At 41.0% G+C, this 22,350-nt stretch overlaps 1 protein-coding gene across 1 annotated transcript in view; it reads left to right on the forward strand.

Moving 5' to 3' along the window:
* The window catches only part of LOC130181245 (protein kinase C epsilon type-like), a 69,299-nt gene that overhangs the window by 18,872 nt on the left and 28,077 nt on the right, over nt 1-22,350 (forward strand). The window contains exons 3-11 of the mRNA XM_056395232.1: nt 9,381-9,444; nt 17,005-17,173; nt 18,310-18,344; nt 18,480-18,568; nt 18,821-18,953; nt 19,049-19,191; nt 19,546-19,642; nt 19,737-20,020; nt 20,190-20,363. Coding sequence (XP_056251207.1) covers nt 9,381-9,444; nt 17,005-17,173; nt 18,310-18,344; nt 18,480-18,568; nt 18,821-18,953; nt 19,049-19,191; nt 19,546-19,642; nt 19,737-20,020; nt 20,190-20,363 — 1,188 coding nt within the window. The remainder of the gene's footprint in view (nt 1-9,380; nt 9,445-17,004; nt 17,174-18,309; nt 18,345-18,479; nt 18,569-18,820; nt 18,954-19,048; nt 19,192-19,545; nt 19,643-19,736; nt 20,021-20,189; nt 20,364-22,350) is intronic.

Below are 22,350 nucleotides of genomic sequence, written 5' to 3' on the forward strand. Positions count from 1 at the left end.
ACATATAACAGTGACTTATGTGTGCACCTTACTGTGTGTACACTGCAGACTACATACATGTTTCTAGTTGGAGCCGATTGTGATGTTTTGCATTTGAAATAAGAAAATAAGTTGAAAGATTGAATCTAATATGAAACAATTTGTTTTTCTGTGTTCACAAACTTTATTTTATTACATTTGTGTGCTCAATTTTTTTTTTTTTATCGTTTTGGTGTTTCCAAATTCGCCTTTCATGTTCTTATCATTTCCTCCTTCGTTGTGATCGACTCTTTCTTCAGTGTGACCTCAGTTAACTGGAGCCCGACCTTTAGCTTATCACACGTCTGAGCGTCAGATCAGCAAGTAACGAGAAACTGCAGAGCACAAATGTCAGATTTGTCATAACAGAGCACATATGTTAGTCACACTCTGATGACACAATTTTATTGATCCGTATATAAAAAGAAAAAAAACAATATACTCACCAATATACTGTTATTTCTCTCGTGTGTCGTGTATCTATGTCTCAAAACTCATGGCTTTATAAACTTTATCCATGTGGCTCCTCGTCTCTCTATCCATTCTCCTGTGTTGGCTCTCTTTCTGCAGCCTCCCTGCCCCCTGTCCTCCTCCTCCTCTTCCTCCTCCTCCTCCTCCTCTTCCTCCTCCCCCCTCACATGTATCATCAGCCCTGCCATGAGTCAGTTAGAGGTTAATGCACGTTTCTCCCCCATCTCTGCTTCTGTCTTTTCCGTTAATACAGCCGGCGGCGATCTCTATCTCCACCTGTGTGAAACCACGAGGAAACACTTAACTGTCACATTTTGTACAGACGCACATAAAGTACATACAAGTATTGGCAGGGGGACATCAGAGTGTGTGTGTGTGTGTGTGTGTGTGTGTGTGTGTGTGTGTGTGTGTGTGTGTGTGTGTAAATGTGCAGTACATGTTATTTTGAGCCACATTTTAGGGATGATCTAATCAAATAGATTGGGATTTGACTGTTGCTTTTGACTAATAAAAAAAACAGGTTTAGGTGAAGTGAAGCAGGGTCAAAGGTCGACATAACCTCAGACAAATTGGGGTCGAGATGAGCGTTTGGGTCAGGGATTTAAACGACCAAAAATAGACACCTTATTTATATTTCTGCTCAATCATGAGTCGGTGCAGCAGAAAGGTGCAGTGGGGGGACGTACAGAGCGAACACCGGAGTTCAGTCACCAGCTGCTGAAAATCAATGTGAAGCAGAATAATGATCGTTTTTATAATTTAAAATCTCCTCCAACCAAAATCTCCAATGTAAGTCATAAACACAAATCATATAAAACTGTTGTCTTTTTTGTTGTTGTTTTAAAGCAAAAAAAGAAAAGTGAATCCATGTTCAGATGTTTCCTCTCAGCAGCATTTCCTCTAATCCAGCGACGGAGAGATATAGATCCATAATTATTGACCCGACGCTCCCAGGTAACTGAGAGGTTTCTCTCAGTTACAGTGTTTGTTCACAGCTAATTTGTTTTACTCCTCCACATATGTGACAACAGCTTTTATAGTTACTGTGCAGTGTCGTCTTCTCCCAGCCGAAGGACCACATCCATCACGTGGCCGATCCGATGCCTCTGTAGCGGCCTGCAGTGTCTTTCACTGGAGCCTCGTGCACCTGAGCCTCCACCTGCTGTTTACACACAGTCCAGCTAACGATGATTATTTCCTCATTTATTGTTTTGTTGTGAACGAATGATTGTGATCAGAAGCTTAATTAAAAGCTGTTACGTGTTTGGATGAAGAGTTTCATCCGGCAGCAGGAGGAAGAGAAAGTTTTTGATCTATAATCTTAATGAAAATCATTTTAAACTGACAAAATCAATATGAAATGAAAACAGTAAGATCTAATTATGATTATGTGGGTTTTCTTCTGAGTGTGGCATTAATTCTTATATTTTATTAATTTATGGTCCCACAAAGAGGAGGAGTTAATACGTGTGTCAGTGTCGAATCCTAAACATGTACCAAAGTGTGTGCGTGTGTGTGTGTCTGTCTGTGTGTGTGTGTGTGTGTCACCATAGCTGCCTTGTTCACAATACTGCAGCCAGCATCACTTATTCAGCAGGGACAAATTAGGCATAGACAGACACACGGCTAAACAGGAGGACAGGCATGAGTGGCTGCCGACAGGAGTGTGTGTGTGTGTGTGTGTGTGTGTTGTGTGTGTGTGTGTGGTGTGTGTGTGTGTGTGTGTGCGTGTGCTGGTTTGTTTGAAGTAAATCTAGTGCATTAGCAGCAGGAGTGAGTCCAGCTGTACAAAGTTATACTCCAGAGCCTCAGTGTGTGTGTGTGTGTGTGTGTGTGTGTGTGTGTGTGTGTGTGTGCATCTCATGCCTGTTTTTATTAATTTATGATGAACAAATGGACACACTAAATAAACAGACTGGAGCACATCAACTGTAAAAGGTATTCATTTCATTGCAGCCATTACTGCTGGACCCTGTGGGGTGTTTCAGAGAACGCTGTGTTTGGACGAGCAGCGTTTCGCTCACGGCGCTTATATACACTGTTCTGCCCTGTTGTTTAATCTTTGCGAGGACCCGTTTGACTCCTACACCTCCGGAGCAAGGACGTCTTGTGGACAGAGAAGACATTTTCTCCCTCCCCCTCTGTTCGGGGGTTTAAGACGAGGTTTTAAGGTTGAGGTTAAAGGGATTTTTTTAAAGGGAGTTCAGCCTGTGAACACGTTGGTGTAACGATGGAGCAGCTTTGTCTTTAAGTCTGGGGGGGAAATAACCCCGATGATGTCATAGTGATGTCATCGTGGGGTTATGTCATTACGAACTTGGAGACAACAAGTTTTTTTTTAACTAAAAACTTGTGTTGGGCTGTGAAGTTTGAAAGACATGATTCTTTACCTTATCAAGTTGCATTATGGGAAGTGAAGGAACAAAGTTTTTAGATCTTGACCCATAATAGAGACGAGAAATCCGAATATCTCAGTTTCTGCTGCACCAGTCTGCTTTTCATCTGCCTCTTGCATGGCCCTCCTGTGTGACTGTGTCCAACACTTTGTTCCTGCTGGGTTTCAAACCGCGCTACTTTTTTCTTTGCTAACGACAGAAATGTGAAGCACAGAGTCTCAAAAAATGGGTCTGAAACGTGGCGTCGGATATCACATTAGTGCTCGTGTTTAATGAGACTCTGTTTCAATGATTGTCCTCACAAGCATAGCAGTTCAAACAAGTGTGTGTGTGTGTGTGTGTGTGTGTGTGTGTGTGTGTGTGTGTGTGTGTGTGTGTGTGTGAAGGGTCTGCAGTGTGTCACTCCAGAGGCCGTGTGCGCTCTGTCACTGAGAACAGATAAAACACAATGTCCTCCCTGTTCGTTCTCTCTCTCTCTCTCGCTCTCTCTCACTCTCTCTCTCCCTTTGTCTCAGTGTCTCTCCGTCATTCTCGCTTTAATTTTTACACTCTTTGGCGTTTTGATTCTCCATGTCCGTGCAGCCGCTGCTCAATTTGAAATAGCTGTTTAAGTGTCAAACACGGTCCATCTTTCATTTCTTCTTTTGTCCACGCTGAGACACACAAACACACACATACACACATACACACACACACACACACACACAAACACACACACACACACACACGTCTTCTCTCTTCATGAGCTTTTACTTTGGTAAACAATCAGTGAGCTCGGACGCAGACAGAAGTTTCCTGATTGTCTTTCTGTTTCAGTTCAGCCAAACACAGATGAAATACCTTAAAGCTCAGTGTTTTATTTATAACCCCCCCCCAACACACACACACACACACACACACACAATTTTTCTAACCAGGGTTAGTCAATGTCAGATTCTGTATGAGAGAAGTGGATATGTGTGTGTTTGTGTGTGTGTTTGTGTGTGTGTTTGTGTGTGTCTGTGTGTGTGTGTGTGTGTGTGTGTGTGTGTGTGTGTGGTGTGTGTGTGTGTGTGTGTGTTTGTGTGTGTTTGTGCAGTATGTCTAGAGTGAGTCGGAGCCAAGAGTTCAACAACGTCATGTGCTTTTACTTCAACCTTGAAAGGCTGTGGGTGTGTGTGTGTGTGTGTGTGTGTGTGTGTGTGTGTGTGTGTGTGTCTGTGTTTGTGTGTGTCTGTGTTTGTGTGTGTCTGTGTTTGTGTGTGTGAGTGTTTGTGTCTGTGTGTGTGTGTCTGTGTTTTTGTGTGTGTGTGTGTGTGTGTGTGTGTTTGTGCTTGTGTGTGTGGGCAAAGCCAGCAGGTGTGGACAGGAGTCATCACATGTTGAAGGACCTTTATTTTTGAACATGCACACACACACACACACACACACACACACACACACACACACAGACACACACACACACACACACACACACACACACACACACAGTGAAGCTCCACAGTTGAAGACACCAGATGTTTGAAGCTTGTTGTTTCTTCATCTTGTCCCGTTTTACTGTTCACATAGATTGATTTATCCTCCAATAGATTCATGTATAATTGTGATAATCGCCACATGTCAGTATTCAGCAGAATGACTGATCATCTTTTACTTACATCACACACACACACGCACACACACACACACACACACACACACACACACACACACAAACAAAGAGACAAATGCACAACATGCTTCAGATGCATGAAGGGGGGGGGCAGGATGGAGGGAAACCTGCTTAATTGCGTTAAAGCCTGCAATTTAATTTTCCTGTGTGTGTGTGTGTGTGTGTGTGTGGGTATGTGTGTGTGTGTGTGTGTGTGTTTTCCCCATAAATAAGCGTACAGTTTGACGATGTTCTAAAAAAAATAAAATAAATGAATTAGATTTGACTCCATGTTAAATATGCAGCACAATATGTACACACACACACACACACACACTCACACTCTCACACACACACACACACTCACACACTCACACTCTCACACACTCTTGTACATTTAGTCACATGATGGGGGCCATGTGATGTTTGAAGGAGCTACACCTTCAAATGAAATCAGTGGGAACAAAGCTGTGTTTGTTTGCTTTTGTTATTAATGTTATTATTATTATTAGTCTGGACGTCTTGACCTGGTTTAACAAGCACATACTAATAAAGAAGCTGATACACACTGTGTGATCCACTGTGTCCTGCTGCAGTTTAACACAGAGGGAACAAAGTGTTCGGATTCATGGAAACGATCCTCCGGATTAGTCGCGACCTGTCGGTAAATTTCCACTGGAAATGTGCCGTTTCCCGCCTGTTCAGGTTGCGTCTCTGTGTTTAAAAACACAGATGTGTTAAAGTTACACAGCTGTTGTCACTGTCCTAGTGGCCATCTGTGGTACTGCAGCTGACCAGCACTGGGATGGGATCAGACTAAAAAACCCTCCTCTAAGACGATATGTCTTAAAATCAATATCACAATTATTTCAAACTCTTATCTCGATTGTGATTAATGAACAACGACTTTGGTGCTTTTTTATTCCGCCGCACCAGCGACAGTTAAAGCTGGAGGCCATATTGTTTTCTGTATGTCCGCCTGTCTGCCTCGTTCTCGTGGACCCGATATCTCAGTACTGCCTTGACTGAACTTCTTCAAGTTTGGCACAAACATTCACTAGGACTCGAAGATGAGTTGGTTAGATTTTGGTGGTCAAAGGTCAAAGGTCAAAGGTCCAGGTGACCTCACAAAACATGATTTTGGCCATTCTGAATACATTATCTCCAGAACTCCTCAAGGGAATCCTTTCTAATTTGGCACAAACATTCACTTAGACTCAAGGACGAACTGTTTAGACTTTGGTGGCTAAAGGTCAGAGGTCAAGGTCAGTGTGACATCAGAATACACTTTTTAGCCATTTTGACTTTGCACAGCAATTCACACAGATGATTAATATTTATTATGTCTGGATAAACAGGGATGTAACCTGAAACTAATCTGAGTGGCGGAGGGATACGACCACGACGAGTTGATTCTAGTTTTGAGTCATATTCAGCTGTGACTGTGTTCAAGTGATTAAGAAAATTGTTGATGTAACGCTTGGTTGCTGAAATAGTTTTTCTGCAGTGTTTGCGTTCGACTTCCTTTGGTAACTGAGCACGAGGTTGTATTTTCTTAAAGGGACAGTTCATCAATGCAGTATTAACCTAATCAGTTATAACGATCAGTTGTCATCAAAACATGTTGCACACCTGCATACACACACACACACACACACATCTGTTCCTTCTTCCTCCACTGATAAAGAGTGTATCACTCCTGCGACCTTTGACCTCTGTGTGCGTACAGCCGCCAGATCTCAGATAAACAGGGAGGAGGAGTAAAAGTAGTGCCGTGCATCATCCGTGCGCATGAGGATGAACGCACGCCAACATCAGCGGTTGGACACACACACACACACACACACACACACACACACACACACACACACACACACTGAGGGGCCTTTTCCTTCCTCCACCGACTATATTTAGTGACATCTGCACCTGTGTGTCTGAACACACTCAGCAAGCAGCTGATGAATGGAGGGCTGTGACCTCAGAGGAAGGGAGGTTGTGTGTGTGTGTGTGTGTGTGTGTGTGTGTGTGTGTGTGGTGTGTGTGTGTGTGTGTGTGTGTGTGTGTGTGTGTGTGTGTGTGTGTGTGTGTTTGGGATGTTTGGGGTCCACACAGCCAGTCCGCTTCTTGTCGACGTCATAATCATCATCACAGCTGGTTTATTACCGACACTGCGGCTCTGCTATGAATTTTACATGAATTCTGCTCCGTGTATTATCTCATTACTCTTCTAATGAAACGGAGTCAGAGTGTGTGTACGGTATAAATCAGCTGAGCTTCAGGAGGATGAAACTTATTATTTCCCTCTTTGGTAAATGAATTATTGTTTTTGATTGATTGATTAAGGGAATACGAGAGTGAGGCCTTTATATGTATTATTCTGTCCCATTATTCTGAAAAATAGGTTTTCAGATCATCTATACCCAAACTTTTATGCTTGGCAGTTTGCTCTTTCCCTGATAATCCTCTCACAACCCAGAGGATCGAATGTTCAATAACATCAGATATTACAATATTTCATGATATCAAGTCCAACATAAAATACAATGCCATAATTATATATTATTAAAAACACCTGGAAAATAAAATACAACCATATAGTTATGTATTTTTTTAAAAATGAAAAAAACAATATAATTAGATTATAAACACTCCCTGCAATAACATCATATATCGTGATATTTGGCCTGGACTGAATCAAGATAATAAATTTTGTATTTTGTACAAACCTGTCGATTAATCAATTATTTTAATCTTCAGCAAAATAACTGCCAACACTTTCTGTTTCAGATCATAGAAAACTAAAATAAGACATTTAGAGACGTTGTCTTGGATTTGTGACGTTTTATACACTAAGTAAATAATCAAATAATCAATTGAGATCATTTGGTAATGAAAATAATAATTAGCTTAAACTCTGCCTGGAAAAATCTTTCAAACTTGCTTTAACTTTAACAACTTCTTAAGTTACTTTCAGTGGAAAACGCTCAGATATTTGAAAAGAAGTCGGTGCAAAACTTTTCTTTTCTTCTTTAATTTTACACACAAACCGAACACAATGAGCCGCAGCTCGTTTCCACTCCTCCACTAATAAAATCACAATGTCAGTTTTATTCAAAACGCTTCACTTGTGCAGCTGTTGACACACGTCCACGTCTTCTCCCAGCGCCTGACAGAAAGACAACGCCGTCTCTTTGATTGACGCTGGCAACAAAAACTCAATGTCTTTGGTGTTCGAGTCGGTTCTGGCAACAGAAATTAACCCCCCCACACCTCCCCCCTCCCTCCTTTGCCAGATTCACGGTGATGTTCTGCCACTCTCATATGTCCGTCCGCCACAACGACTTCCTGCCTTCCGTTCCTTCTAGAAAATGCAGATGGATGAGAATAATTACCTTGTTAAACGAACACAAAATGCTCTCAATGCACTGATTGTACTGATGATGAAAATCCATTAAGGCCCCCCCCCCCCCAAAAGAAAATGTGTTAACATAAAATAAATAAATAAACCCCCCCCCCTTTCATTTTCACATTGGAACGAGCCAACAAACTTTCTCTGTCCTCCCCCTCATCCGTCTCTCTCTGCTTTCCATCTCCTACTGTATACTTCACTGAACCCACGCCTGTTCGCCTTCACTTGGTGTGTGTGTGTGTGTGTGTGTGTTGTGTGTGTGTGTGTGTGTGTGTGTGTGTGTGTGTGTGTGTAAAGGGGGGATTATGGACACTGTGGGTGGTACTAGCTCGGTGAGACCCTGGCCGATGCCCACCCGCTTTCATGAGATGATCTGGAGATGAGCATCAGACCTTCTCCTCTCTCTCACACACACACACACACACACACAAACACACATACACACACACACACACACACACACACACACACACACACACACTTTGCTGTATACTTTCAAACATGTGCAGACACAGCAGTTGTCTTCACTCCTCAGCGCTTCTCCCTGACCTAAACACATTCAGACTTCAGTGTGTTGTGTGTGTGTGTGTGTGTGTGTGTGTGTGTGTGTGTGTGTGTGTGTGTGTGTGTGTGTGTGTGTGTGTGTGTGTGTGAGGCGTATATACATCTATGATGTGTGGGTGTGTGACAGGATATGTGTCAACCTCTAGTTTGCTGTAAGTCACACACCACAGGGTGTTTTTTTTTTTCCCTCGAACTTTCTCTCTTCTACATCGTCGCTGTCGCAAGTCAGACTGTGAAATTTTGGCCAAACAGGAAGTTGTGATCTCGCAGTTTCCCACAGGTTGGCCGCTTGTGCTGTACATTCTGACACTGACATATAACATAAGCATACAATGGAAAACCACATGTAAGATAATCACAAGCTATGGAAGCAAATCAGTGTCAAAACAATTTGAATTATATCAGAAACTGATGAAATGTAATCACTTCTGAAAACTGGATTTCAAGTGATTTTTAACTTTTTTATAATTTAAATACAACTGTATTTACTGCACGGAAACATTGTGCAATTTCACAAAAACTTTTATTTCTATTTATTTTGAGTTTATCAGATTCCCATCCTTCAGAAACTGTATTCAGATGACTTTCAGGAAGCTCAGCTCAGATCGTCGTCACTGATTATCGTCCATAAAGACACTCCTCATAACTTCAGAACTTGCCTGAAAATCTTTGCACTTTTCTTCAGTATCAAAGTGAAACAGTGATAGTTTCATCCACAGGTACATTACAAATAGCAGCTGCTGATAGCGACACCTACAGAGATCAGTTATAACCAGTTAAACTCATCTGACTCTTAACTATCTCTACTTGTCTCTTTTTCTCTCTCCCTCCTTCCCCTCATCCCTCGTCACTCTCTTTCTGTCCTCCCTCATCTTCATTCATCCGTCTGCAGATTGACCTGGAGCCGGAGGGGAAGGTGTATGTTGTTATTGACCTGTTAGGATCTTCCAGTGAAGGTAAGAGCTGCTGCCTAATCATCACAGAAGCTTTCTGTCTGATCTCCTCATCCTCTTTCCTCTTTTTTTAATGTGTCCTATTGTGTCAGTTTATTTCTCTGGATCATCTGCTGATGAGGACGTTTGAGAGGCAGCAGGTTTTAATTTTTGTCTTGAGTCATTGTGGCCGTTGCAGTTAATGCTACCGACTGAGTTCCTCTTATTCTTACACCAGATGTTGCTCCATTCAGACATTTAAAACCCACAACTTCCATGTGAATTCATCAGGAAGTTGTGGGTTTTGTATGGTTGTGTGCAGGTCTTGAAAAGTCACAGGAAGTTGGATTAAGCGCCCTAAAGATAAATGTAGAAGATATTAAAAAGTCTTTTTCCATTATGACCATGAATAAAAGGTTTTATAATCAGTCCCTCCAGAAAGTCGTGATGTCGCCATGGCGATAATTAACGCAGATTCAACCAATCCCTGTGAATTCTGTGCGACATTTTTTTATCCAATCACCCCAGCTTTGTACGTCACCAAACTCACTTCCTGGTTTGTGGTTTTGAAGCGTGTTGTGAAGCTGCAGACGTGCGTGACATGAACGTCTAACATTTACCGACGAAAATGACGATTGTTAATTAATTATACAAAAAAGATGGCGACAATTTTTCCCACAGTTTCATCGCAAAAAAATAAAATAATCCCACTCATTCTAAAAACGTGAAATCTGGTATTTTAGCTGCAACAATCCCCAAAAAAAGCTGCGAGATCCTGGAGGGAGCGGACGTTGCATTATTTAAACTTGTGCAGAAATCCTGCAAAAGCTTTTATAAACTTGGAGGATTGGATCATTATTACATCATACCAATGACCAGGTAAAGGTAGCATACCGGGCAAAGAATAAAAGAAATACAAGTCAGGAAAAAAATCATAAATTCTATAAAGATAATTGATCCATTATAGTATCTTGTAGAAGAAAAAAGACACTTTATTTAATGTGATTTTATTTGAAGATCTAAATGAGGGTGGCCTTTTATTGCTCAGTGTAATAATATGATATCTGTCTTTGTCAGGTGACACAGTTTTCCCTCCAGGGGGTAAATATGCACTTCACTTAAAAACACATGTCGACTCTCTATCAAATAAAGAGGCTGTGTGAATCCGACATGTCTGAACAGGCTGGAGGAGACGCCCTCAGCTCCTGCTGTAAAGATGAAAGAATCTGAACCCACTGAGTCGTAAACATCCATCTGGTTCAGCGAAAAGAGAAAATAGAATAAATAATAAATAGAATAATAAAAGCATTTAGCAAGTAAATGATATGAACATACATGAGACGGGGGTACAAACCAGTTTTAATGAGTCTGTGCTGTTTCTTCAGGCAATTAGCAATAATTAGCTTCATACACCAAGTTAATGTGCTGTTGAGTCTTTACTGGGAATTTACAGGAAAGAAAGATGATTTATATATTTTAAAAAAAACAAGAGAGCAAAGAAAAATCACATCTCGAACTGTTTGATTTATTTGCATTAATCTGTAATTATTATTATTATTATTATTATTTATTTTAAGTACAAAGTATGAAACCAATGTTGATTGAGTAATAACACAAATATGTCAAATCAAAAAGACATGTCTGAATTTACATACTATATCAGCTACACACAGCTGTTTTCTGTCTGAGGCTGATGTCCCTTTGATGTGCTGTGTGTGTGTGTGTGTGTGTGTGTGTGTGTGTGTGTGTGTGTGTGTCTAAAGTGTGTGTGGTTTCTCAGTAAAAGTTTGTGTTGAGTAACACTTCCCTGCAGCGTCTCCATCTCTCTTTCATTGCAGTTTTCTATCTTTCAAAAAAAGACTTAATCTTTCTCGCTTTAGATTTATCTGTGTGTGTGTGTGTGTGTGTGTGTGTGTGTGTGTGTGTGTGTGTGTGTGTGTGTGTGTGTGTGTGTGTGTGTGTCACAGTTTGAGTAAGTGAAGTCTTGAGTCAATCTATCAGTGTGTGTAATCAACACCGTTACATCAGGAAATAGAAACGTTTCCTGTGCGTTTGTGTCCAGTACAGTAATGATGTCATGCAGTAAGTAAGATAATAATAATAATAATAATAAAATAATAATAAACCTTTAATAAACACCAAAGTGAAACAACACGAGGATAAAATCAAATGAAGAACAAACAAAAGAAGCAGAAAATATTTAGAAGAAATCTGCTGAGAACAAAAGAATATGTGAAAGAGAGATAAAACAAGGAAGGAGGATTTAATAAAAGGTATAAAGGAGGAGAATAAAAGATCTGTGACGCTTCACTCTGCGATCAGCTCATTGTTTATAGTGCGAGACGTCGTCTTCTCCGACAGGAAGTGGCTTTATACTCACTGTGAATCACTGAGGACGAGAAGGACGCACAGCGATGAACTGATCAGATACGGTCCATCTGTATTACTAATATCGGTACCACTTACAACAAGACTCCGCTTATAAAGATTCATGACTGGTTTGTAACTAGTTTATCAGCTTATAAATCATTTATAAGTTTTTATAACACATTAGATAAAAAGGGCAACAGTGCTGTTCAGCCTCAGATCTTTGTTTTCTCCATCATCCAGCATTTGCACCTGCTGCTTCTTCACATATTTGTTCAGTTACTAATAATAATAATGATAATAGTAATAATACATTTGATTTATAGGCACTCAAGGACACCTTACAACTCACAGTAAAATCCAAACCTGATTATAAAGCATTTATAAGCCTAATATCTGCCCACTGAGCACATGTTGAATCTGTAAAGTGATATAACCGTTTGTTGTTTGTTTCTTAAACACTTGCAACAAGATTGTAACTCTGGCGAGTAATAAAATGTATAATAAGATTGTTTTATTAACTGTAATTGTAAAAATGCAACTTTATAAAGCTTCTAAAACAGAAGTTTGTGCTGTTTTATGGCCAAACAGAATCAGGACACACTAACCAGATTATCCATGTAGGACAGAGTGGCTCTTCTTTAGTCTGTCATTTTCTGTGTTTTAAACCTCAGCTCCTTTTTAACCTTTAACATTCGACAAGTTTGGTTTTTCAATCATTTATATTCCTCAAACTAAAGTATCACACAAAGTGTCATTTTGGGGACAGTCCCAAAAACCCATATGTCGTCGTTAAGGGAACTGTGGTTCGAGTTCAGGGGAAGATAAAGTGTTGAAACTGGGACGTCGAGTCAGTTCAGCGTGAACACATCCAGTGTTATAAAACAAACCAGAGAGACCAGAGAGATCACCTGTCACACACTTCCAAGGAACAGAGCGAGAGAGCAAGAGAGAGAGAGAGAGCGAGAGAGAGAGAGAGAGAGAGAGAGGTGTTTATGCAGGAGGATTTGGCAGACGTATCAACAGACTCTCTCTCTCTCTCTCTCTCTCTCTTTTTCTGTTAGTTACTCAGCATTTACATTCACCCTCCGCGGCTGCTCCTGGCGTTAATGCACTATATTTTAATCTGTACTTTATTGAGTATTGTTTCTTTTGGAAACGTTTGACTTTTACTCCACTAGACAAATGTTTGACTCCTCTACATTTCAAGTACAAGTACAAGTACAAGTACAAGTACAAGTACAAGTACTCTTTACTTGGAAGCAGAGCGACGTTAGATAAAGATGAGGCAGAAGTCCATGTTTGAAATTTTAGAAATAAAGAAAGATTCGTTTAGTTTTAAATGTTTGCTGTGTTTCCCACGACCAAACTTCATCACGACTGTGGCTCCTTTAGTAGAATCAGTTGTGTTTTTACGGACATTTACACGATCGTGATCCATGAATCTTATTCCACAATCACCTGAAGTTCCTGGACTCTCTCTGACGTAGAAGCCGTAGATGAAATCCAAACAGTATTTAAAGGAGCAAACAGATACGTCACCAGCAGGTGTCCTTGTAACAGCTGAGCACAAATCAGCGACGTTGACGTTACCGACGGATTCGCATCGCGTTACCTAGCAACGCTGTTTTGCGTGCTATGTCGCTAGTTAGCTTGAAATTCCCTCCTATTTTCACCTCGTCATAGATCGTCATAAAGTTGCCTGGACTTCGACTGTTTCTGTTTATTAAATTTCTTTTATTTTTTTTATAGTTTTATAGCACATATGCTGCTATTTTGTAAGATTTTCTAAATATATATTGTATATATTATATTATTATCTATTATTTATCTTTCTAAATATTTTTCTATAGTATGTTTTTTGTATTTTTTAAATATTTCTTTCCCCAGTGTGGGACTAATAAAGGAATATCTTATCTTATCTTATGATATAGATGCCTGAACTGTAATGGTTTTGTTTTTATTGCATAATTTTTTCCTCATTATTTGACGTTCTAATAAAGAAGAATCACGTAATTCTTCATCGTTTGTGAGAAATACGTCAGTTGAAAAGTAGATTTTGCTTTAAACACAATTAGATTTCTTTTGTTGCTCAGGAAATATGTCCGAACCTTTAACAAGATTATGAAACGTGATTTTGATACGGAAGAACAAAACTCTGAATCATTCAACCCAACCAGACGTCAGGGACTGTCCCACCTTTTCTCAGGATATTAATCCACCGCTTCGGCCGTGACAACAACAACTTTGACCAGAAATGTTTGTGTTATATTGTGTGTGTGTGTGTGTGTGTGTGTGTGTGTGTGTGTGTGTGTGTGTGTGTGTGTGTGTGTGTGTGCACCGGATTATGTGTTAGAGAGACATGACAGAATGGAAGAAGAGAAAGACAGAGAGGGAGTTAACCGGAGGTCGAGAGAGGGGGAGGGGGGGGGTGATAAATTGATTAGTAAAGTGGAGTGTTCTCTAATGGACCAGTTACATCATCGACAGAGCGAGTGATGAGAGAGAGAGAGAGAGGGAGAGAGGGAGAGAGAGACAGAGAGAGAGAGAGAGAGAGGGAGAGAGAGACAGAGAAGGAGACAGAGAGAGAGAGAGAGTGAGAGAGGTGTCATCAGGACAAAGAATTTCTGCAGGAAATGTCACTTTTCTTTTTCTCTTTTATAAATATATTGAATTATTTTTCTTTCTGTGACTCTGCTGCGTTCTCCATCTGCACCTTCAATGCACTATATGTATATATCACTTTGTGTGTGTGTGTGTGTGTGTGTGTGTGTGTGTGTGTGTGTGTGAGCAGCTGAAATTGCAGTCATTACTTAAATGTGTTTGTATAGCAGAGAACACATGGATGAACTGTTAGGCCTGAGAGCTGCAATCAACCTATTAAGCTTTAATACACACACACACACACACACATACACACACACACACACACACACACACACACACACACACACACACACACACAAAGCCCTGCTGTCACCAGGACAGGATGATAAGCTGCTGTCTGTTGCTAAAAGCAGGTGAAATGTCTCTGTTATCAGCTGCGAGAGTTTTTATCTCTGATCATCATGAAGCTTTGTTAAAAACATTTGTAGTTCTTCACAGTTAATGTATTAAACTCTGTGTCTCAAACTTACAAATAAAAATAAAACATGAACAAATAAATTCTTTCATATTCTCGAATATGTCGTTGAAGGACGAAGCAAAGTGCAGCGTCTGTGGAGCGTAGAGACGAATTAACAGTGTAGAAGAATGAAAACATCCTGATAATTAACAGTTGCTATTTGCATTATTAGCACTAGCTTAGCATTAGCATTAAAGCAAAAACTGAAACACTGAGACAGAAACACTGAAACACATCTTCAGTCAAACCAACTGTAACATAACTATTAGCTTCAGTGCTAATCTACAGTTTTTAGCATGCTAACTCTAAACAAAGAAGAAGAATTAAACGCTACAGCGTCATACCAGCTAACGACGTTAGCACAGCTCTGGCGCCTTGTTTCTCCCAGCAGTGCAACAGATTTAGAAAAGTTGTATCTGAGGACAAAATAGAACTATTTTCAAATGAGCTGAATTATGTTTATTTATAATAAAATCTGAAATATTAAAGTCAACAAAATAGTGAATAAAATGTTCACAGTTAAATGTAAACTTTGCATCACTTTAGTGTCATGGAGGGTGATAAACATCGCAGCCTCTCGAGAGCTGAAGTCTTGTTCTAGGTTCTAGGTTCCAGGTTTCAGTCGCTGTAGTTTGTTACAGCTCGAACGTCGAGCCGTTTAAAGTCTTCAACTTTTGTGGTCGTGATGACATCACGGAGGAGCAACACGTCCATCACAGACCCCTCCCCACCCACCCACCCCTGAACCCTTCACGGTGGAAAACACCAAGTCTAACACTGTTGCTAGGCAGCAGTCATCAGTTGCTAGGCGATGGCGTACAGCGTTGCAAAGACTGAGGACAGGCAGGACAGGACGGAGAGCAAGGAATGCACAAAAAGTCCAAAAGACTTCACAGATGTGGAGCTAAAAGTGTCAACATCTGGAGGGAAGACACATCAGAAACCACCACTGAGTTCAGACTGACGTGAGACTGAAGACACGTGATGTTTGAAGATGATCCGTCATGTGATGAGGAACCTGCGATGCTCAGGTCTGCAGGCGGAGGATGGCAAACATGGCCGCCACAGTGACGGACCTGATGTCCACTCAGGGTCAGTTATGTCCAAAGTGAAAGTAATATATTCATAGATACACACATATCCATATATAAAATGTATGTATAATAAAAAAGTATAAAAGTCTCTTTATCGTTGATATGGTTGAGTTATTGTTAAAGGTTTGCATCTCTAAATCACAACCTTAAAACCTGCAACAGCTTTTTTTATTTCTATTTATTTTGACACTAAAAACAATATAAAGAAATATCACTCAATGGGATCAACACACGCTAAAGAACGTTAAAAGGAAATATGTCTTTTTGTAATTTGGATGAACTGATCCTTTAATATTTTCTTCAACAATATTTCAGAAAATTTGCTTTTAACGAAAGCAACAAATCACAGTCAAAGTCTCTAATGTTTAATTCTTTTTTTTCAATGAACAAACTATTAGTCATTTAATTGTTTTACTTATTTTCAAATGAAAATATATAAAAAATACAAACACTGAATAATTCTTCTTCTAAACTCAATAACTTCAGAACATCACCTTTGGTCTCTGGGAGTTTTTCTCATTTAAATTCACTATATTTTGACATTTTATTGGCAAAACAGTTAAATTGATTAATCAATAATGAAAATAATCTTTAGTTGCTGCCCTGCATTCATCCGTCCTGTCTGTCCTCTCCTCATTTATATCACTGTGATCATAATTAACACGGTGTCAGACAGTAATTGAAACCCACCGAGAGAACCGTCTGTAATTACACGGAGAGAGAAGAAGCCGCCGCTGCGACCGACCGCGTGAAAAACAAAACACCACCAATGTGTTCAGGAGCAAACGCTTCATCACTCATCTGTCAGACGCACGCTGTCGCCGCCATCTAGTGGCCACGTGGCGTAAGTGCAGCTTTTCTGCAGGTGTCTGTGGGTTCAAGCCTTTTCAGTGCAGCTCATGAACAGAAACTTTTTAGTTTTATTTTATGGGATTATTTCAGATCTTCTGTCACACTAATGTGTATATTTTGTGTGTGTGTGTGTGTGTGTGTGTGCAGTTGCAGCGGACTCCTCCGAGAATGAGGAGCGTGTGTTTCGGCAGCGGATGCGTCCCAGGAAGCGTCAGGGCGCCGTCCGCCGCAGGGTCCACCAGGTCAACGGACATAAGTTCATGGCCACCTACCTGAGACAGCCCACGTACTGCTCCCACTGCAGGGACTTCATCTGGTGAGGACCCGCAGTCCCTGTAGCTACAAACAAGTTGCCTCGTTGTGTCAAATGATTTTCATATTTCAATAGGCATAAAAATAGGAAAAGAATTTATAAATGAACGATGAATCCATCAATAAATACTTCAGATTTAAAAATGGATTTACAAAAACAGCATTAAACTCTCATTGAAGAAACTGTTTAGAAATACATTTATTAATTCATGAATAAATCTTAGAATTTGAAAAACTATTTAAATTTCCATTTCCTTTTTCCAGCTGCTTTTTCTTTTTTCCTATTGGCTAATCGATTTGCTCATTCATGAATTAATTAATGTTTTTCTAAATGGTTTATTCAATGAGAGTTTTATGCTGTTTTTGTGAATCCATTTTTAAATCTGAAGTATTTATTGATGGATTCATCATTTATAAATTCTTTTTGCAGTTCCTATTTTAAATGATCTCAAATTAAGGAAATGCAACATTACTTTTCCTGTCGTTCCCCCCCCCCCCCCGGTCCTCCACAGTAGACAGGATGTAAGTAGGATAACTGATTGTGCATCCTTCTTTCTAAAGGGAATAACATCTGACTAGGATCAAAGTAAATGTCTGTTCTGTCTGTAACAACCTTAAGAAACGGCAGCCATGTTTAAAACGGTGAATAAATGATAAAATGGTGGATTTTATTGACGTGCTGCGTGTAAACGGACGTCTTACAGTAACCAGGTTTTCAAACGTGTTCTCTGATTTCCTGCCGTCTTGTTTACATGTAAACACAGTGGACGCTGTGAAGTGTGGAGTAATAAACAATGGCAGCTGTGTTTGTTTCCATCCCAACAAACTGCGTTAGCGTCACTCACATGGAAACCATGTGGCGCCCCCCGACGCTCTGCTCGCTCTCAGCTCGCCGTTTGATGTGTAATCACAGTCACAAGGAAACTGTGTTTGATGGAGTCCTCTGGTGTTCAGGGTCTGAAACAAAAACACTGTGTTTGTAGTGTCAGTTTCATTTTTATGTAGGTCAACTGGTAAAATGTGTGTGACTTTTCAAAGTAAAATACACCCGAAAACATTAGAATTATCCAACGAGACAGAAGAGCAGTCAATGATAAATAAAAAACATAATAAAATCTGCTGTTTATCTTTTCTCTGTAGGGGCGTCTTAGGAAAACAGGGCTACCAGTGTCAAGGTTTGTTTTTTTATTGCTTCTTGTTTTCTTTACATTCCTGAAGTCCAGTATTTAATACACATAAAACTGTTTCATCTGTCTGTGTGTGTGTGTGTGTGTGTGTGTGTGTGTGTGTGTGTGTGTTAACTCCTGCAGTGTGTACCTGTGTGGTCCATAAGCGCTGCCATGAGCTGATCATTACCAAGTGTGCAGGGATGAAGAAGCAGGAGGACACAGTTGGGGAGGTACTGACCCACAACTACTATCATCATCATTATTATTATTATCATTATTATTATTTATCTATTTGTTTTATGTAGGTTTCAATATTTGATGATATCAATAAACAACAATGATTTTTTTGTGTCATGTGACAAATAAAACTTTGAACTGCTGTTTAGTGGCAGCATCAGTTTTACCTGACACATAAGATACAATAATATAATTATATATTATAAAGACCTGAAACATGAAACTCACCTTCCCGTCTCTCACAGACAGTCGGCTCGCAGAGGTTCAGTGTCAACGTGCCGCACAAGTTCAGCATCCACAACTTTAAAGTTCTCACCTTCTGCGACCACTGCGGGTCTCTGCTGTGGGGTCTGCTGCGACAGGGGCTGCAGTGTAAAGGTATGGACGGACACCTGGAGTTCAGCTCACTTCACCTGTACATGCTAACCCTCACTCTCTGTGTGTGTGTGTGTGTGTGTGTGTGTGTGTGTCAGTGTGTAAAGTGAATGTACACAGGCGCTGTGAGAGTAATGTAGCTCCTAACTGTGGCGTGGACGCCAGGGGAATCGCTAAAGTCCTCTCCGACCTCGGAGTCACACCGGACAAGATCTCCAACAGCGCCCAGAGACGGAAAAAGGTGACTCATCCTCATTTCAGAATTAAATAGATCAGTTTCTTTTCTCTCCAGCAAACAGGAAGTAGAGAGAAAAGCAGGAGGGATAATGTTTTCGGGTTGTCCGTCCCATTCTTGTGGACACGATATCTGAGGAACGCCGTGATGGACCTTCTTTAAATTTGGCACAAACATTCACCTGGACTGAAGGAGGAATTGATTTGATTTTGGTGGCTAAAGGTCAAAGGGTCATAGGTCGATCAAAGGTCATGAAACAAACTAAAAAACCAAAACAGATCTATTTATTTTTTGTTTATTGATGATGGTAAAAAAAATTCTGGATGAAGATGATGATGGCGACATGTTGTGTTTGAACAGCTCCCTCAGGGTCAGGACCCCCAGCAGCAGTTATCAGGGACGCCTCAGACAGAGGAAGATCGCTCCAAGTCGGCGCCCACCTCCCCGTGTGACCAGGGTGGGAGAAATTCTGACCAATCACAGACAGACTTTAAACTACATGAACAAACAACAACACAGCTCACCTTCCTTTTCTCCCGTCTTTCGTCCAGATGTGAAGGAGCTGGAGAACATCCGAAAGGCTCTGTCGTTCGACCACCGCGGGGAGGAGCACAAAACAAACACACATCCCCTGTCCTCGCCCTCCTCTGTCGCTACGGTAACGGGGGAGAGCCACAGGGGGCCAGGCGGCGAGGGAGGCGGTGGCGTTGAAGTGGAGGCACGAGGGGGCCGCGCGAATGGAGAGGTCAAAGTTCACAGCGCTCCAGAGGTCAAGAGGATGAACCTGCACGACTTTGTGTTCATCAAAGTCCTGGGAAAAGGAAGCTTCGGAAAGGTGAGCGTGTGACCTTTTGACCTTTGTCCTCTTCTGTCCTCTTCAGCTCTGTTCACCTTCTTACATCTTCACTCTGCTACCTGCTGGTCGAACACATCGATCAAATGAGACACAGCGAGAGACAGAGAGCGAGCGTCGTGGTTTTGACTGTCTTGTGTCATGTGACCAGGTGATGTTGGCGGAGCTCAAAGGCAGCGACGAGGTCTACGCCGTCAAAGTGCTGAAGAAGGACGTGATCCTGCAGGACGACGACGTGGACTGCACCCTGACCGAGAAACGGATCCTGGCTCTGGCCAGAAAACACCCCTACCTGACACAGCTCTTCTGCTGCTTCCAGACTAAAGTATGAACACACACACACACACACACACACACACACGAAACTCAAACACACATGCAGTCATACGTTACACCACCAGGGGGCAGCATCAAGCTACGTTTGAATCTGCAGCTTCAGGTTGTGCGGCCGTCAGGTCTCTCTCTCAAAAACATCCTCAGAAAAACATTTACAAATCGACGTTCGGCAGGAAATAGAAAATAAATAAAATTCTTATAAATAACTTATAAGTGATGCCTTAAAATCTATTGTGAATAAAAAGACACAAAAAGCATCAAAATGATTCCAAAACGAACATGTTGAATTTTATATTAGAAGTAAACCGTCCAGGATGTGGAAGTTAAACAGAGTCATGTCCTTCTTCACTCTCTAGTTTGAGACGTGAGAAGAAGATTGTTCTCTGAAGCGAATCTTAGACTAACCGTATCTGTGATATCGTATCTGTTTATTCACGTCTTACAAACTTATATTTCTTTTCTCGTAGTTCACTGGACACTTCCAGCTCCTCAGACACATCTGTGAAGGACAAACTGCTCTGTAGACATTTTTCTACCAGGGAACCACTGGTTTAAAAAACAATTAGATAGAAATAATCAACAGATACATTAACAATAAAAAATAAACTCAAACTTAAATGAAAAAAAGCAACAGAACCAAACGATATAAGGTCAAAAGGTCAAATATGCAGATTAAATAAACACCTCAAACGTTTAATATCTTAGATGAATCTTATACAACTCTCTCTGACAGTAACTATAAGAGCTTCAGCCTCTCTGTTGATTCAATGCTGTGAAGGTCAAATGTTTTTACAGCGTCACATTCGCAGATATTTCAGTCTGAGGTTCGATGTTTTGAACAAACACGTAAAACATCTCTTACTCTGAAGTCATCAGCTCCGCTCCCCCTTCACTTCCTGCTCTCTCCTTCACACTCTGCCCTTCCTCTCATCGTCTCCACCGCTCAGCTCGTTTGTCCGTCTATACAGTGAAGTGGACGACGACAGACGGATGCACAAAGGGCACCCGTGGGTGGGATGTGCCCCCCCCCACCCCCACCAACAGCTCCTCCAGGCCGCCTGTGTGTTTTGTCTATCGCATGTTGCATAAGTGTTCCTGCCAGGAAATGTATAGAGGCACTATACGTGTGTGTGTGTGTGTGTGTGTGTGTGTGTGTGCGCGTGTGCTTTTCTTCCATTTTGACGACTCGCTGAAGGAACCGGTCACATGTCGCGTTGTTGTGCCAAGTCCTTTCAGTGCAACTTGAGCCTGACGCTGCTCTAAAGGCGGCACAGGTGTTTACTTTTATCAGGCCGAGCCTCAACTCAACATGAACTGCACAGGTTGCCATCGAGGCGTTTAAGGAAAGTGTCAGACTGAAGACTTCATGATCATGATCGTCTTTTAGATTGAATGGATGCAACATGAAGTTTAGAGTTTTGTACCTTTTAGATGAAGAATTTCAAGAAGTTTCTGTTTCTGGAAAACCAGGTAGAAAAAGAGACTCAGACTAATGTTTCACTTCCTGCTGGCCTTCATCTGTCTGGGTAAATTTGTGCATAGAAACCACCTTAAAGCTCCTCCAGTGTAAAGGTCTGTGTCCATGTGTAGTGTGATTATAGATCAGCTCTAGCTTCTATATTAATACTGTGAAAGTATCAAAGCCTCAGTCCACAGAGAAATGCACACAGCCTGTATTCAGAAACTGAGCCTTAAAACCAGCCGTCAGGACTTCTGGAACTTTGTGATGTCACAACAAAGCAGTCACCAAGCCCCGCCCACCTGGACCCACCATCCAAACCTTGCAGGATTTTGGTTTCTCTGTGTTTTTACTTGAAATCTGCTATATTTTTATTGGATCAGTCAGAAAACAGCCTCACCGACCTGTTGTTACTAGAGCTGCAGAGAGAAGCCTGAGAGAGGAGATGTAAAACTACACTGAGATGGTTTTTGGTTCTTAAAACCACAAATATATCTTCTTATGGATCAACACTTCA

This window comes from Seriola aureovittata, chromosome 14 (assembly GCF_021018895.1).
Source record: "Seriola aureovittata isolate HTS-2021-v1 ecotype China chromosome 14, ASM2101889v1, whole genome shotgun sequence".
NCBI lineage: Eukaryota > Metazoa > Chordata > Actinopteri > Carangiformes > Carangidae > Seriola > Seriola aureovittata.